Raw genomic sequence first — 17,957 nt, forward strand, 5'->3', positions numbered from 1 at the left:
CTACATTTGTTTTAACATGTGACAAGGTATAAATAAATAACATTACATGAACCTGACCTAAAGTAAAGCAGATCCAGTGTAGCAGGTTTCACAGCTACACTCACAGCAAAAAAATGAACCACATCCTTATTACAGTAACACCAGTGAATTTCCAGTAAATGCCTGTTGAATACTTACAAAATATTTAAAGACCAATCCCTTAATAAAATGTATTTTAGTTGTAAGATAAAATAAGATGGCCTTTAGTAGTCCCAAAGTTGGGAAATTCACATTATTAGAGCAGCAGAGCGGACAGAGCACGAATAAATAGACAAAGGATAATATAAGAACTATCATAACTACACATAAGCAACAGAAGAAAAAATTCCAGTAAAGTACCATTCTTCTTTTGTTTTACACTTTCTTATCATCTGTCCTGAGACTCTACTTTTTTGCAGGTAGATTTATTGTAAAAACAAAAAAAAAGTGATGTTTTGTTTTGCAGCCCCTCAGTGGGGTTAATTCTGGGAAAGGGAGTCCAGTTCTATTTGGAAAGGTTATAATGTAACATCAAGGCAATGATTGATGTCCACTTTGCTAAGAAAGTGTTTGAAGAGGGAACTGATTGACCCACCACATAAAGAAAAGCTAAGAATGGTCAAGGGAAAATATTGCAGGATTTCAAATCTCGAGAGTTCACCTGAAACTTGCTGATTGTGACCTACACCCGTTTTCACACCTTGGCCCCTCTTGGGGGGACACTCCCATAGGCCTTAAATCTGGGACTTTCCACTATTTGATCCTGGAACTGAAGAAGGTTCTCGGATGAGAGGTGAAACGTCTTCAAGCAACTTAAAGAAGTCCAGACACTTTTCTTTCCAAGCTCCTTAGACTACGACCTGGATGACTGAGAACCTTCACAGACATATTGTGGAATCTATTCATCTGGACCTGCAGGTTGGTGAAACCTGCAGGTCCAGATGAGACTGAAGTCACCTGGATGTCTGTCGTTTACAAAATACAAATTATTTTTACTATATCAAATATTTTAGAAGTCAGACAAGTATATCAGTATATCTCATTCTATTCTAATCAGCATTATGTTATGTCAACATGTTTTATGGCTCCAGATTTTGTGTTTTGTGTGATTCTGTGTTTAACAACTTTTTCATTTAAAATAACGTATAATGATGGGTTGGTGACACATTTCTTATCTTCATCACATTCCTACAGATGCAAATTCAGACATTAGAACAGTGGTTTTCATTACTCCAACTCATTTCTTATTTCATATTCACCAAACTTATAGTTTGACTTTTCTTTGATTAAAAATAAAGATGATTTACAAATTTCTGTTTTAGCACTCTGATCATTTTTACCACATAAGGATGGTACATTAAGATCATCAGATGTGATGTCAGGAGGAAGCCGGGGGGCTTTAATCTCTTTGTCTCACCGCTCTCAACACTTGGGGTTCTCAAATCGTATAGAGCAGTGGTTCCCAAACCTTTTTTGCTGGGCCCCCCTTGTTTTACAAGAAAAATGTTCGCGCCCCCCCTCACGCGCGCGCGCACGAACACATCCAACCACACACACCCATATTTTGCTCCATTGTGGTTTATTTCACACCTCAAACATTTAGTAAACAATTAAGCAAATACAAGTAATCTGCAATAAATTACAGGTAGTAAGAAAATAAACTACTAAGTCTTTTATGCTACGTCCACACCTACACGGGTATTTTTGAAAACGCAGCTGTTTCATCCACACGTAAACGGCGTTTCGAATCACTCTGCAAAATGGGTTCAAAAACATAAATAACTGTAGGATGCTGTTTGTCCGTGATTTGAACCGGGGGAACAAATCGTGGCAGGATCAGCCTGATGTTATTTGTATCCTGCTGTAACTTTACTGTATAAAGAGCTAACATCTCCAAAATGTCAGGAGTAGTTAGTCATTACAACAAGTGTTTGTGAACTACAAATCAAGAATGTGGGATACTGTTTGTCCGTGATTTAAACAGCCCAGCGCTGCTCCCAACAAAGGGAAAACCAATTCTGCAGGGGAGACCTACCTCGGCACTTGTGCAGGTGAAGCCAAAGGAAAGATTTGCTTCACCATATTTTCTAGTCTTTGGCTTAGAATGAAGTTGGTTTGGAAACATATTCAGCGATGCTTCATCTCCTGCTTTGCGTTTGTGTGGGCGCCCGTGCTAGCAGTGTCCAAGCGTTGTTGTTTTTTTGTTTTTTTTCCCTTTTCATGCCGCGCCCCCCCTGCAATGGCTCTGCGCCCCCCCTAGGGGGCGGGCCCCACACTTTGGGAACGTCTGGTATAGAGGAAGGTGTTGAAATACTTGAAAAAGTAGTAAACATAGGAAAATTTGCACTGTCACCTTTTCTCCGTCTACTTCTATTTCATCAGTGAGACAGCAAATTTTAAAAGGAAACTTACTAAGCCCGCTTTTAGCGTCATTCCTTCAGCACTTTGGTGGTGTTTAAGTGAAACCTAAATATATATTAAAAAAATAAATTTACAATGTTTTCGTGCTTTCTCTTTTAGTATTATGTAACAATATAAAGGGACAGAGGGCAGTGAAATAGCTTTGATTGCTTACAATGAGAACATTTTTTTTGTGAATATCCAAAAGCATTAAGTCCTTTCAGATAGATAGATAGAGAGTGTATACAACTATGTATGATTACATAGTATATTGGAAGCAACATATAAAGGAATTTTTGCATAGAACCTGTATCGTATTTTTCGGACCATAAGGCACACTGTTGATTTTTGAGAAAATGAATGAATAATGTAGCTGCTGAGCGAAAAAAACAAACAAACAAAAGAAATTGCTCAGTGCTCAAAAATACTTCAGGGCATACAAACAGGGTATTTTACTATTAAAATATCCTGTGGTAATAAAGTTTATTCCACAAAGTAGAAAAGTAAAAGAAAACAGAATTAAAAGCCACAAGTAGGTGTGAAAAAAATGAAAGTTTGATGTGATCTTGACATAATTTTCACAAGACATTACACAACATCATATCTTAAAAGCTCTGGATGCTAACAGACAGACAAACAGACAACCTGAACCAATTGGATACCGCTGCCTTCAGCGAGAAAAATACTCTGGTATGTACAAAACAGAAGATAGAATTTTATTATTTCTAATTACTATAATCATTCAGTCTCTTTATAACTATATATGTTTTCCCTCTTGCTGGAGGATTTTTAGATCTGGCTACATAACTAAGCTCCATTGACCCCTCAGAATCTGCTGGCTCAGCCTCGAGTATTTCAGTCTCACTCCATTTTATCCGAGCATTCTTCCAACAGTGCCTCAGGTATGTCTTGCTTTGACCCCACAAAAGATGCAATAATATTTTCTAGGTGTGGATTTCCCTTTGCCTCCTCCTCAACTCTTTCCACCACCTCCCCATAGCCCTCTTTCTTCAGATTATCCACAAAGTTTTGAAATAGAGTGAGCAGAGGAAAGGCATACTTGAGCACACTCTGATTAGGCTTTAGAAGCCCAAAGAAATATCCACCAGTGTGCAAACCAAACACTCGTCCATGACCATCGAAAACTGGGCAGCCAGAAGTTGTAGGTTACATAGATATTTTCAAATGGGTCATTTTTGATCATCTGATTGACTGCATAAAGAGTGATGAAGTATTCCTTGATGTCCTCACAATTTTTATTAACAGCCTCCTCTCGTCTGTCTTTCTCAATGATACATATAGGATCCATTTTTTTCACTCCTCCTCCTGGGTGTCCAACGATACAGGCCTCACCGTCTGAAGGTACAGGTCCAAATCTCTTGAGGAGCCCTGGTGGCACTTCCTCTGTTTCTAGCTTAAGTATGATGTAATCAAACTTCTTGTTGCCAAAAAACACCTTGGCATTAATCTTGTTCTTCTCTGATTCGTGTTTTTCAAAGTTAAAGACAGCAGTAACATTTACAGATTCATGACAATTAGGTAATTTTGATTGAACCCAGTCTTCAAATAAGTGGGCATTTGTCAAGACATAGTTGTCAAAAAGCACAAAGCCTGTGCGATGCTTTATGGAGGAACCAGTTATGAGACAAACTGACTTGCTCAGCTTTAGCAGCTCCCTGACTTCGTGAATTTCACTAAAAGACTCCTGGATCTTTCCAAAGTTCTCCTTCCTCAGGTTAAATGCTTCCTGTAAAGAATTCCCAGGGAATCTACTTTCCATGTGTTGTTTCAGAGGTGAACACTGGGCACGCAGTAGTTCATAAATGTTCTCAATGCTGCTGATGCCTTATTTGGCTGCTCTTTTTAGACTGATTCCTGTCCGCTGTGCTACATTTAGATTAATCTTATTTCTGTCTTTCATTGTGCATTATTTGATGCTTGTTTTGGTTTTTGCTGTTTGAGTTGCACATGGTCAGCCTGTTGATTTAATTCTTTTGCTTCAGTATTTGCTCCTCGCTCCAGTTCGACCCCCGGCTTGGACAGTCTCGGTCGTTGTGTCCTTGGGCAAGACACTTCACCCGTTGCCTACTGGTGGTTGTCAGAGGGCCCAGTGGCACCAGTGTCCGGCAGCCTCGCCTCTGTTAGTGCGCCCCAGGAAAGAGGAGGGAGACAAGGAACCATCATGGAAGGACAGGCCCCTGCACGGTATGTACCACCGGCAGATAGAGGAGGTGGCTGATATCCAGAAATCCTACCAGTGGCTGGACAAAGCTGGACTGAAAGACAGCACAGAGGAACTAATCATGGCAGCACAAGAACAAGCTCTGAGTACAAGATCCATAGAGGCTGGGGTCTATCACACCAGGCAAGACCCCAGGTGCAGGCTGTGCAAAGATGCCCCAGAGACAATCCAGCACATAACAGCAGGGTGCAAGATGCTAGCAGGCAAGGCATACATGGAACGCCATAACCAAGTGGCCGGCGTAGTGTACAGGAACATCTGTGCCGAGTATAACCTGGAAGTCCCGAGGTCAAAATGGGAAATGCCCCCAAGGGTGGTGGAGAATGACCGAGCAAAGATCCTGTCGGACCTCCAGATACAGACGGACAAAATGGTGGTGGCTAACCAACCGGACATAGTGGTAGTAGACAAACAGAAGAAGACGGCCGTAGTGATCGATGTAGCGGTTCCAAATGACAGCAATATCAGAAAGAAGGAACACGAGAAGCTGGAGAAATACCAAGGGCTCAGAGAAGAGCTCGAGAGGATGTGGAGGGTGAAGGTATCGGTGGTCCCCGTGGTAATCGGAGCACTAGGTGCGGTGACTCCCAAGCTAGGCGAGTGGCTCCAGCAGATCCCGGGAATAACATCGGAGATCTCTGTCCAGAAGAGCGCAGTCCTGGGAACAGCTAAGATACTGCGCAGGACCCTCAAGCTCCCAGGCCTCTGGTAGAGGACCCGAGCTTGAAGGATAAACCGCCCACAGGGGCGTGCTGGGTGTTTATATATATATATATATATATATATATATATATATATATATATATATATATATATATATATATATATATATATGTATGAAGTATATTCTTATACTCTCTAGACTGAAGAAATCACTTGGATGAAACAAAACATTTCTCCCACCAGTTTTAAAAAATTTTACCACTCTAACATGAAGGTCAGTTTAGCATTTATTTTTTATTTTATTTTATTCAGAACTGAAATAATAACAGGAGAAAAGGATTGGTGTTACTCACTATGACAGGTTTTATCTTTGGGAGGTTTTGCCACAAAGACATGTACACCAAACCTCACAAAATGTGTCTGACAGAAAATATTTTCCTGTGTGGGTTTGCAAGAATAGAGTGTAAAGAATCTTGACTTGAAATAAACAAATTTCCTTTTTCAGCAGGAAGGAAAGTTTAAAACAAAGAAACATTACAGTTCATAATGACAACACTAAACATGTCACAAACAGGTTAACAGCATATGGTTTGTATTACATTGTACTAAACATACACAGCAATGTTAAAACACAAGGAGTAAAAAAACATGATTTTCAAAGGATGGTTTTCATTCCACCAGTAGTTATAAAACAAAAAACAGACATAATAAAAACCCTGGGTAATACATCTGAACAGAAAGCTACACACCCACTAAGTAGAAACTTCTACTAAAATCTAAACTTAAACTAAGGCCAGCTAGAAGCTTGGTTTTAAAACATCACATCTATATCATTCATTTCCACCCATTGTAGTGTGCCTTTTTTTCAGTTTTTCAGTCGCAAAATCAGAAATTTTCTTATTATATAAATTATTTTACTCAGCATTAGGTTATGTCTGCAGTGTAAGCTTTGACTGTAATCTGTCTCAGTATAGGGCTACAGTACCTTCACTAAGCTCCAAATCCTCCTGTGCCTTATACCACACGTCCCCAGAGGCACAGGTTCAGGTTACATCTTATGTGTTCAATTCTTTGAAGAATAATGCATTAGAAAAAAAGGAATCTCTGCAATCAGAAATAGTTTGCCACTTGCCCTAATCTGTATACCTAACTGACTTCCATTGGCTCCTCAGCATTGAGTATCTCTTTCGGGTGTGGGTTTCTCTTTGCTGCCTTCTCAGCTTTTTTCAACAGCTCTTCATTTTCACTTTTCTTCAGATTTCCCATAAAGTTTTCAGTTATAGTAAGAAGAGGAATGGCATATTCAATGACGCTCTCATCACTGTTGACTGAATCACAGACATAACCTGCAGTGTGCAAACCAAAAACTCTGCCAAGTCCATCAAACACTGGAGAACCAGAGGCACCGTGATACATGAAAGTGTGGTAGGTCACTACTTTTCCTGCTTTACTTCCACCTATCAATATTTCATCAATGCCATGCTCTTTGAGCCAATCACTGATTGTTTTGATGATGAGCAGGTTTTTGTACTGATCCAAATGTTCATCAATAGCCTTCCCTCTATTTTCTGTCTCAATGATAAATGTAGGATCCATTTTTTTCACCCCCCCTGCTGGGTGTCCAATGATGCAGGCTTCACCATTGGCAGGCAGTGGTCCAAACTCACTGAGCAGCCCTGGTGGGACCTTTATGTTCTGTGCTCTTGTTTGCTGGTTTGGTTTTGAGCCTTCAGGGTTGAGCTCCAGAACTGCATAATCTAGATCAGCATCAAAGTCAATGAATGTATTCTTTGCTCTAAAGTAGTAGAAATTTGTTTCTGGCTCAGGATCCTCATAGTCAAAAATAGCAAACACTTTTACATCCTGCTGCAGCTCCTTTCCTTCAACGTAACCTTTAAACAAATGTGCGCTAGTCAGGATGAAAGTATCAAACAGCACAAAGCCTGTTCCCACACAAACACCTATAAAACTGATTTTGCAAACTGATTTTCCCAGTTCTAGCAGCTTCCTGACTCTGTAAACTTCACTGAAGGACTGTTGGATCTTTCCAAAGTTCTCCTTCCTGAGATCCAGTTCTTCCTGGAAAGTCTTACCAGGGAATCTACTCTCCATCCATCGTTTCAGATCTGGAAACTGCTCACGCAGTTGTTCACGAATCTTTTCTCTTTCAACATCACTGCTGGTTTCTATCACTGTTTTTACACGGATTCCCTCCTGTCGTGCTAAATCGATAATCTCTGACTCTGATCTTCTTTCACAAATACTTTGAGAATTATTTGTTGGGCTTTCTTGCAGCTTTTCATTTTTTTTTTTTTTTTTATCTTTTGGAAGGCGTATCTTAAATTGTTTCTGGTGACGTTTTTCTACCTTTTGTGTGCATACAGTGAGGCGTTTAGGATTATTATTGTCAGACAGCTTAAAGTTGCCAAGGTCATCAATGAAGCGACCGTCTGTCTTCAGAGCCTCAGCCACAGTTATTCCCTTTTCTCCATAAACACAGAGGTTCTTGAACTGTTTTACATCATTATTTTTAAAAAGTTCCTTTGTTTTAGTGTGCACCCCACCAACTGTGTCTATGTAGAAGACAGAGTAGTGCTCTTTTGGATGCACTATTTTGGGATGTTGGACTTTACCTTCAACTTTTTCTGCTCTACATGATATGATCAGACACTCACCATCATCAATACAAGAACAAGGGAAATGTGTTGCAACAATTGACTTCTTATCCTCTTTACCTAGCTGAATGATAATGTTCTCATCTGCACACTTAATCTTCTCATTGCATTCCTCATTTGATTTTATGGCTTCTAGAACTGTGCGGAGCTGATCACACTGAACAGTATATTCATAACTATCTTGACCAAATTTCACTGTGAATTCATGTGAGTGTTGGACCTAGAGGAAATTAAAGAGATGGTTAGAAACAGAGTGGTGCTTAAAAAGCAAGGCGGAGCAGAATACTCATGTAATGTAACAGGATATACTTACAATGGAATCACTGTCATTTTCCTTCTTCACACATCGTGGAACTGGTGTAAATCCCTGCACAAATGACAGATATTAAGGTGAAATATAAATGAGGTGAAATGTCTCAAAAAAGTCCAGACGCTTTTCTTTCCAAAGCTTCTTAGACTACGATGACCTGGATGACTGATAAGCTACACGGACATCTCAAAAACTTACAAGCGTATTTATTACTCCATTAGCTATTTTCACATCGACATAAGACCTCACCTGAGGGGATTTAGGTCCCTCTGGCTGCATGCTTGCTCTGCTGCTGCTGCCACTGGGACTGTCCTGATGAAAAACAAAAACAAAAAAAGAAAAGCACAGATAAAATTATTTGGCTGATAGATACAGAGTATAAATGGGGAAGCGATAACACTGCAGCATTGTTAGCTTTTACTTACCCTTTGCTTAGCCAAAAAGTCCCTAATATCACCTGTGTTCTTTGGCCGTTTGGGAGGCATTTTCTCCTGAAATCATGACCATAAAAGCAGAGTATGTCAAGTGCTTGTTCTTAATGGGGGAAGTAAGTCTCTGTTTTCTACTCTACTCTTCTTCAAGGAGTGATGAGTTCAGAAAAATAATTAATATCTAAAAATATCCAGAAATGAAAAATGATGAAAATGCCTGTTGACACATATCATGAGCAAATACTTAGAAAATGTCACAATGCAATCAAACTCAGTTGAAGCAATTAACCTTGGATGTCTTGTGGGTTTCTCCAACTTTCTCCAAGCTCAGGCTTGGCTGCTTTTGGAAAATACACTACACAAGTAGCAACAAATTGCCCGCCAAAAGTCAAAGCTACGTCACACTTCTAGTTACTCTTGAGCCATGCCTCTAAACTAATCCATATAGAGCCCTTAGAAGGAGGTTGCTTAGACGGACTTACACGAAAAGAGGTACCTTTTTGTTTCTCCCAAAAAGGCCTAACAGGAACATTTCTTGCTCTAGGAAACCAAAATACGGCATCTTCATACTCATTTTTGCAAGTGTTGGATTTTATTTTTTAACAAATTAGATGTAGCCTGTCTGTATATGGGTATTTTATACTCCAACAACAATACTTCAAAATTACAAGCAGAAAAAACCTGGACTAGCTGGCTCATTGGTTTTTCCTGTGATTAGCATGTTTTAGCATGTTAAGACAAGACTGGTCTAATAACTTTATGTATACAGATGTCCCTGGCGAGTGTGTTTGATGCAAGTAAAACAAACGGCTGAAGGAAGCTCTTTGTTCTTTAACGTCTCAATGGTTTGGTTAAAAAAAAAAAGAATGCCCCAGTCTGTTATTATCGTGAATAGTCATGCAGATAGCTTAGGTTTACTGGCAAAGGCCAAGTAGATTTTTATAACAAAATTCTCTTCCTTTACTCCTCTTGGCATCAAACAGACAACTTTCAGCTTACACTGAAGCAGACAAAGGGTGGATCTGTAAAATCTGACAAAGCTTGGGGAATTGGTGTGTCCGTAGTTATCAACTTTTAATGGCTTATACATGTGTGATCTGTGATTGTTTGAATATGAAATTTCGGCAGGTAATGAACAATGACTTACTGCTCGCTTCCACGTGGAAAGGAATTAATTAAAAGTGGGGAAAAACCTGGTATAGTGTGTGTGTGGGGGGGGATTCTATTGTTTAACAATGTTTCAGGTGGGGCTTTATTTTAGGTTTGACTTATCTAAGGAGCTTGGAAAGAAAAGCATCTGGACTTCTTTAAGTTGCTTGAAGACGTTTCACCTCTCATCTCAAGCTTCTTCAGTTCTGAGGGTCAAATGGTGGAGAGTCCCAGATTTAAGCCCTGTGGGAGTAACCCACCGAGAGGGACAATGGACCCCCTAATGATCCTCTACCTAATCACATGAGCCAAGGTGTGAAACTGGGTGTGGGTCACAATCAGCCAGGGTTTCGGGTGAGCTCATTGTGAAACCTGGCCCCACCCTCTCGTGTGAATTCCTGGGGTCAGATGGCCCAGGATGTGAGTGGGTGTTAAGGCGTCTGGGAAGGGATCTCAAAGCTGGATTATAGATGGCAGACAGTTGGTGTTGTAAACCACCGCCTCTGTTCAAAGATGGTCGCTCACAGTGGACATAAATGTCTTCTTTTACACCAACACCAACTGCCTGCCTTGTTTGTAATCTCATCACTAAATCCAGCATCAGTGCATTAATATGCATAAGATGGAAAACAATTAATTCTTACAAATGCAGGCCAAGAGTTGTCTGCTGATAGTAAAAAATAGTTTTATTAACCTTTTACTACCCACTGGGTCCCTGGTGACGTATCTAGCCAACTCAGGTGCCAGTGATTCTAAAAATCAAGCATGTAAATTCTGCTAACTCATTTTGCCTTCCAGACACTATTTTTTAAAGACATGCAAATTCTTCAACTTTCTATTAATCATTAACAGAAACAACAAGAAAAAATATTTAAGTAACTTTTCTTTAAGTTTTCTTAAAAAAAATTATAACTTTAAGTTATTGTGGTGAATGGTTTTAACAGAGTTGTTCCTCCCACATTTCCAAATCTCGCTTCCCCAGCAGTGTAACAATGAGGGACATTTTGATATTAGGACCAACTTGTTATGCTAAATATTGTAGTGATCTATAACGGTCAGCATCAGCAAGTCATAACTTACACTGAATAAATGCTAAAACTTGAATAATAAATGTGCATTAGTCACTCAGGATGGAAGAACTACGTATTCTAGAAATAAAGAGACAAAATAAAAGACAATAATAAACACAATAATTATGACAGGTTTTTTGTCTGTTTGTGTGATTTCTGGCTTTAACATTACGGGGTTTTCTGTCTTTTCTTCTTTTTTTAATATGCAGAGATAGTTTAACATATTTCCTAGAATAGGGTCCTGTTTATTTGTGAAGTGTCAAAAAAAACTACAGCAAAAACATAATAAATGCGATGAATATCAAACAAAACCTCAGTGTCGACTATATACATTTAATTTTGTGAAATATACTGGAATATTTATAATTAGATTTATTTGTATTTATTAGAGATATTTTGTTATATTTTGTAACTGTATCAATTAACTAATGATTAATTATTATTAATAATAATGACTCCTAAAAATAATAATTACACATGGAATTATTTGGTACAGTTTTTTTGTGCGGCTCCTGGTGAAACTTCCCAGAGTTTTGGATGCCAGCGGTTTAACAGCCATCTGTATGTGCTTATAATGACAAAACTAGAATAGATATTTGCTTAAAAGAGATTTGCTAAGCGCTAAGGTATTACTGAGGTCATAGTAGGCGGTGTTGTTATACCAGACCTCAGATATCAAAAACATTAAAAACCTAAAGATTCATAAGGGTTCACCTGAGAGTTACTCTGCTGCTTCCAGGAATGTACTATAAAAAGATACACATAAAAATGAACTCAACCAGAATGTTAAGATCATATATTAAGAAGTATAAACCAGCAGAATTATTAGCCAAGATGTTTATGTATGTAATGCATGTGTTAAGTTGGAGTTTCATTTCACAGACATTTTATGACTTCCTGGTTGGCACTCCAAAGGCACACAGTGAGCAAACAGACTGCTATAGCCCCTCCTCTCAAACCTAAAGGACTGTTTGAAGAGCTCAGGTGTGTCTCACACATAAAAGCAACTCAGATCCAAGTTCACTTGGACTTCATCTGAAATTTGTAAACTTGACAGTTTTTTCTTAGAGGTAATAATCCTTAAAAAACAACAACAACAACAAAAAACTATAATAACTGGTTATATCAGATGTAGTTTATCTGACTTTATAAGAGAGCAAATTAGATGACCAACATAGTAACACTAACTATCTAAGTGAGTTTGTGTCTGGTAGAAAGGCACAACAGCAGCTACACATCCACAGACGATCGTTTTTTACTCACCAAACTACTGCTGCGTCGGAGAGATCTGCTGACTTCTGGAAGGAAGCAGAAAGCAACTGAATGATACTGAGCGGGAGGAACCTGTGACCAAGAGAGACTTGATCTCATGGTAACCTATTAGCCAACCACATGTGAAGAGGTCTTTTGGGGGCGTTTTTACTTTGCATGTTAAGGTGAGTGTGGGAATTAACCCACAGTTGAGTTAAATGAATCAAATAAGTAATTTAAGCTTTGCACATGTCTGTGGCTCTTAGAACCACTGGTCTAGAGTTGTGTGTGCGACAGGGGTGAAGAAAGAGAGGGAGTTATTACATGAGTTTATAATGTATAACCCTCTGTAGGAATAAATGAATCAGTATGGTGTTTTCCTTCATTTACATGCTGTTTGATTGGCTGCAGTGTCCTGAGAGAGAACCTGGCACTCTGTGGATTACATCTTTCTCTTGGATGTCCTTTAACCCTTTAAAGCCTAGAGCAGGGGTCTGCAACCTGCGGCTCCGGAGCCGCATAGTCCTTATTTAGTCCTTATAGTGCTGCTCGGTGTGGTTTGGGAAAATAAATTATAAGTATTTAGCTGACGTGTATTTTATTTATTTTAATTCTTTTTTAACTTGTGGTTCTAAATTGGAAGATTATTGTGATATTGAAATATAAAAATAAAATTATATTTTATTATTTTTTCATCGCTCAAAATAAGCGTCACACGGTATACCCGCCGAAACGCCTTGCATTTATCAAGACTTTCAACCATTATTATTATGGATCTTCGGATCCACATTATGTCAGCAGCTGTTCTCCACCGTGAACTATGTTAAAACAAACACCGCTCACGCCTCACAGATGACAGCTTACAGTCCTGCATGAAGATGAAATTGACTTCGTACAGCAGCGGTCTGCAGACGCTGTGCGCAGAGGTTCAGGAGCAGAAGTTCCATTGTAAACATATCACGGCAGACCCGACGATGTTTGCATGAACACGCTTTTCAGCATCTCTTTATTGACCACTTTTTACACACGGTGAAACACATACAGACGGCTGTAGCTTTTCAGCTCACAACAGCATAGATAGCACAGACGTTAAGGCGGCGTGATTGTGGGTGCCGCTAAGGTGCGTCCTTCTAACCTGCAGCGGTGCTGCAGACCACGTCCCACCACACACATTAACCAGGTAAAATACATATTTAGGCAGAATTTCGCAAATATCTATTTTTTATTTTTCAGCAGCATAGTGCTTTTTTTCCAATTATTTTTTAAAAGTCAGGTCAAGGCTCCAAAAGCCCAAAGGCAATATAAGGGCGGCTCACAGCAGTTTTTGTTTGCTGGATCATTTTAGTTCAGCTGGGTGTCTTTCCTTTTGTTATATTTCTTTAAGAGTTCAAAATGTGTTAATTACATAAATAAAATGTAATTTTCTCTGTAGCCCTTCATGGATTTCATAAGCAACACACCTTAGTTGTTCACACAAAGCATACAAGTAAAAACCAATATATTGTCACGGCCAGGGGATCAGCAGGCTGCTGACTAGTAGCGTTCTCTCTCTCTCTCTCTTGCTCTCTCTCTCGCTCTCTCGCCAGGGCGGAATTCATGGCGGGTTCACGCTCTCGGCCCACGCCCCTCTGAAGAGAAAACACCTGGGCCTCATCAGCGCAGCCAGCATTTAAGCCAGGGAGTGGCTTCTACTCATCGCTGGATCGTTGTGTGTGACTCGCGTCAGTGCAGCCCGGCTCTGAGCAAGTTCTCTTTCGTTTCCCTGCGCAAAACCTCTAACGTGTGTTTCCTTCTGTACATAGATCCCCTGGACCCGACCCTGCATTCCCTGAGTGGATTCCTGTTTTTTGTGAGTGTTTGGTGAGAGACTGGTCACGATAGGAGAGAGTCAGAAGAGGAGCAAGTGTCTTTTCCCTACCTGGATTTCCCCGGAGCCTTTTCCCTGTCACCGCTTTGTATATAGCACTACCCCTGCACTGTTTGTAAATACACCTGGTGGAACTGTAATAAATACCAACTGTGCCTCTGAGTCCTGCATGTGAGTCCTCAAGTGAACCGTGACATATATACAGTGTTATCTTCATTTTAGATGTCAAAAAGTATTTGCGGCTTCCAGTGTTTTCTTTTGCGTGGAAACCGGGTCCAAATTGGGTGTTAAAGGTTGCAGACCCCTGGCCTAGTGTATTAAACTTGATACATGTTTTTCGTGACTTTAAATTAAATTTCTGATCACAGACTGGATGAAAGACGAGCATCACTGGATCAATGTGATACCGAAGACATGAAAAAAAACTAAAAATGTGAGAATTCTCAGCCAAGTTCTGAAGTTAAATAGAGTATATTTATTTCTGTCACCTCTAAATGGATGTATTTACATGAAAACACTGAATCACACTGAACTTGTGATCTATATATTTATTATTTTGTGTCATAAAACAGTAAGGTTATGTTTTGTTGTTCTGGTTGGTAGTGTGGTAAAACGGACACATGGGGGGCTGGTGTTGTATTACTTAAACTACAGCCTCTTATTTGATCATTTTGTCTTTCTTTGTAGTCAGGTTTCTTTCCTTTCCTTTTATTTCTTTGTGTGGGACTAATAAAGGGTTTATCTTATCTTATTTTCATCTGTTTTATGTTGGTTATGTGGGTCCAGATTGCAGCAATTTGCACTTTAATGTCACGTTGCAATGAACAAAAATATATTTCCACTCTAGATGTATGCAGTTTTAAAAAAAAAAGCAATTAAACCACTCGAAGATGGCGGTGATTTTAGCATTTTGCTTTTTATTTGACTCATAACTTTAATAATAACAGGAAAAAAGGATTGGTGTTACCCAGTCAGTTTCTTTCGGAATTTCTGCCACAAAGACATGTACACCAAACCTCACAAAATGTGTTTGACAGAAAGTCTTTTCCTGTGTGGGTTTACAAAGACAGAGTGTAAAGAATCTTGACTTTAAAAAAAAAAAAATTCGTTTTTCAACCGGAAGGAAAGTTAAAAACAAAGAAAAGTTACAGTTCATAATGAAAGCACTAACTACGTCACAAACAGGTTAACAGCATATGGCTTGTATTACATTGTACTAAACATCCACAGCAAAGGTAAAACACAAGGTGTAAAAAAGCACGATTTTCAAATGATAGTTTTCATTCCACCAGTAGTTATAAAACAAAAAAACAAACATAAAAAAAATACATCCGAACAGAAGGCTTTACACCCACTAAGTAGAAACTTCTACTAAAATCTAAACATTAAACTAATGCCAGCTACAGGCTTGTTTTTAAAACATCACATCTATATCATTCATTTCCACCTAACATAATGTGCCTTAAAAGGTAAATAAAAAGTGTCTGTGTTTTTCAGTCGCAAAGTCAGAAATTTTCTCATTTCATAAATTATTTTACTCTGCATGAGGTTATGTCTGCAGTATAAGCTTTAAGTATAAGCTGTAATCTATTTCGGTACAGGGCTACAGTAACTTCACTAAGCTCCAAATCCTCCTGTGTCATGTACCACAGGTCCCCAGAGGTTACATCTTATGTGTTCAATCCTTTAAAGAATAATGCATTAGAAAAATAGGAATCTCTGCAATCAGAAATAGTTTGTCACTTGCTCAAGGAGAGACTAACCCGTATATCTAACTGACTTCCATTGGCTCCTCAGCATTGAGTATCTCTTTCAGGTGTGGGTTTCTTTTTGCTGCCTTCTCAACTTTCTTCAACAGCTCCTCATTTTCACCTTCCTTCAGATTTCTCACGAAGTTTTCAAATATAGTAAGAAGAGGAATAGCATATTCAATGAGGCTCTCATCACTGTTGACTGAATCACAGACATAACCTGCAGTGTGCAAACCAAAAACTCTACCAAGTCCATCAAACACTGGAGAACCAGAGGCACCGTGATACATGAAAGTGTGGTAGGTCGCTACTTTTCCTGCTTTACTTCCACCTATCAATATTTCATCAATGCCATGCTCTTTGAGCCAATCACTGATTGTTTTGATGATGAGCAGGTTTTTGTACTGATACAAATGTTCATCAATAGCCTTCCCTCTCTTATCTGTCTCAATGATACATGTAGGATCCATTTTTTTCACCCCCCCTGCTGGGTGTCCAATGATGCAGGCATGTCCTGCATTGGCAGGCAGTGGACCAAACTTGCTGAGCAGCCCTGGTGGGACCTTTATGTTCTGTGCTGTCTTTTGCTGGTTTGGTTTTGAGCCTTCAGGGTTGAGCTCCAGAACTGCATAATCTAGCTCAGCATCAAAGTCAGTGAATGTATTCTTTGCTCTAAAGTAGTAGAAATTTGTTTCTGGCTCAGACTTCTCGTAGTCAAATACAGCAAGCACTTCTACATCCTGCTGCAGCTCCTTTCCTTCAACATAACCTTGAAACAAATGTGCGCTAGTCAGGATGAAAGTATCAAACAGCACAAAGCCTGTTCCCATAGAAACATCCTTAACAATGACTTTGCAAACTGACTTTCCCAGTTCTAGCAGCTTCCTGACTCTGTGAACTTCACTGAAGGACTGCTGGATCTTTCCAAAGTTTTCCTTCCTCAGATTCAGTGCTTCCTGATACAAATCACCAGGGAATCTACTCTCCATCCATCGTTTCAGATCTGGAAACTGCTCACGCAGTAGTTCATAAATCTTGTTTCTATCAACATCACTGCTGGTTTCTTTCTCTGTGGTTTTTACACGGATTCCCTCCTGTTGTACTAAATAGACGATCTCTGACCCTGATCTTCTATCACAAATACTTTGAGAATTATTTGTTGGGCTTTCTTGCAGCTTTTCATGTTTTATTTTTTATCTTTTGGAAGGCGTATCTTGAATTGTTTCTGGTGTCGTTTTTCTACCTTTTGTGTGCATACAGTGAGGCGTTTGGGATCCTGATTGTTGGACAGCTCAAAGTTGCCAAGGTCATCAATGAAGCAACCGTCTCTCTTCAGAGCCTCAGCCACAGTTATTCCCTTTTCTCCATAAACACAGAGGTTCTTGACACACTAAGTTCCTTTAGTGTGTAGCCCACCAACTGTGTCTATGTAGAAGACAGAGTAGTGCTCTTTTGGATGCACTATTTTGGGATGTTGGACTTTACCTTCAACTTTTTCTGCTCTACATGATATGATCAGACACTCACCATCATCAATACAAGAACAAGGGAAATGTGTTGCAACAATTGACTTCTTATCCTCTTTACCTAGCTGAATGATAATGTTCTCATCTGCACACTTAATCTTCTCATTGCATTCCTCATTTGATTTTATGGCTTCCAGCACTGTGCAAAGCTGATTACACTGAACAGTATATTCATAACTAGCTTGATTAAATTTTGCCGTAAATTCATGGGAATGTTGAACCTAGAGGAAATTAGAGTGAGATGGTTAGAAACACAGTGGTACTAAAGAAGCAAAGCAGTATTTTGGTCATGTAATGTAACTCGGTATACTTACAGTAGAATCACTGTCATGTTCCTCCTTTGGTCGAGTTGGTGTAAATCCCTGCAGAAATAACAGATATTAAAATATATAAATACATATCAAATTATTCAAGATTCAAAGTGTTTATTGTCACGTGTCCAAAGAAGAAAAAAAAAAAGCACTTCTCTATGCAATGAAATTCTTTCTTTGCTGTCCACCCTCAGATGCCGGTTAATATATACAATAGAAATAGAACAGAAAAAATACAAATAGTGCAAATAAATAAATGAAGACAGAAAAGGAGACAAAATATTGAAGTATGC

At 39.2% G+C, this 17,957-nt stretch overlaps 2 protein-coding genes and 1 pseudogene across 2 annotated transcripts; all 3 read right to left on the reverse strand.

The window, feature by feature from the left end:
• Nucleotides 1–3,279: 3,279 nt before the first annotated feature.
• Nucleotides 3,280–4,339, reverse strand: LOC148103631 (serine protease FAM111A-like; annotated as a pseudogene).
• Nucleotides 4,340–6,469: 2,130 nt separating this feature from the next.
• On the reverse strand, nucleotides 6,470–12,251 carry LOC102794100 (serine protease FAM111A-like). The gene is made up of 5 exons (XM_087839164.1): nucleotides 12,222–12,251; nucleotides 8,734–8,799; nucleotides 8,558–8,620; nucleotides 8,312–8,365; nucleotides 6,470–8,218 (listed from the first exon to the last, which is right to left on the reverse strand). Exons 2-5 carry the CDS (start codon nucleotides 8,791–8,793, stop codon nucleotides 6,470–6,472), a joined length of 1,926 nt encoding a protein of 641 aa, XP_087695290.1. The 5' UTR covers nucleotides 8,794–8,799; nucleotides 12,222–12,251.
• A 3,596-nt stretch (nucleotides 12,252–15,847) lies between these two features.
• Nucleotides 15,848–17,684, reverse strand: LOC148103632 (serine protease FAM111A-like). Its single transcript, XM_087838166.1, is given in 3 exon segments — nucleotides 15,848–17,022; nucleotides 17,025–17,574; nucleotides 17,679–17,684. Coding segments are annotated over 3 exon segments (1,731 nt in total).
• Between the last annotated feature and the right edge of the window lie 273 nt (nucleotides 17,685–17,957).

The sequence above is a fragment of the Neolamprologus brichardi genome, chromosome 3, assembly GCF_056152115.1.
Source record: "Neolamprologus brichardi isolate AB-2024 chromosome 3, ASM5615211v1, whole genome shotgun sequence".
NCBI classification, from domain to species: Eukaryota; Metazoa; Chordata; class Actinopteri; order Cichliformes; family Cichlidae; genus Neolamprologus; species Neolamprologus brichardi.

Bases quoted from the DNA above. Each gene is read 5' to 3' on its own strand.
- LOC102794100 (XM_087839164.1), bottom strand. From the start codon at position 8,793: ATGCCTCCCAAACGGCCAAAGAACACAGGTGATATTAGGGACTTTTTG. The intron at 8,366-8,557 runs GTGAGGTCTTAT...TCATTTGTGCAG, and splicing joins AGGGACCTAAATCCCCTCAG to GGATTTACACCAGTTCCACG. The intron at 8,219-8,311 runs GTAAGTATATCC...AATTTCCTCTAG, and splicing joins AAAATGACAGTGATTCCATT to GTCCAACACTCACATGAATT.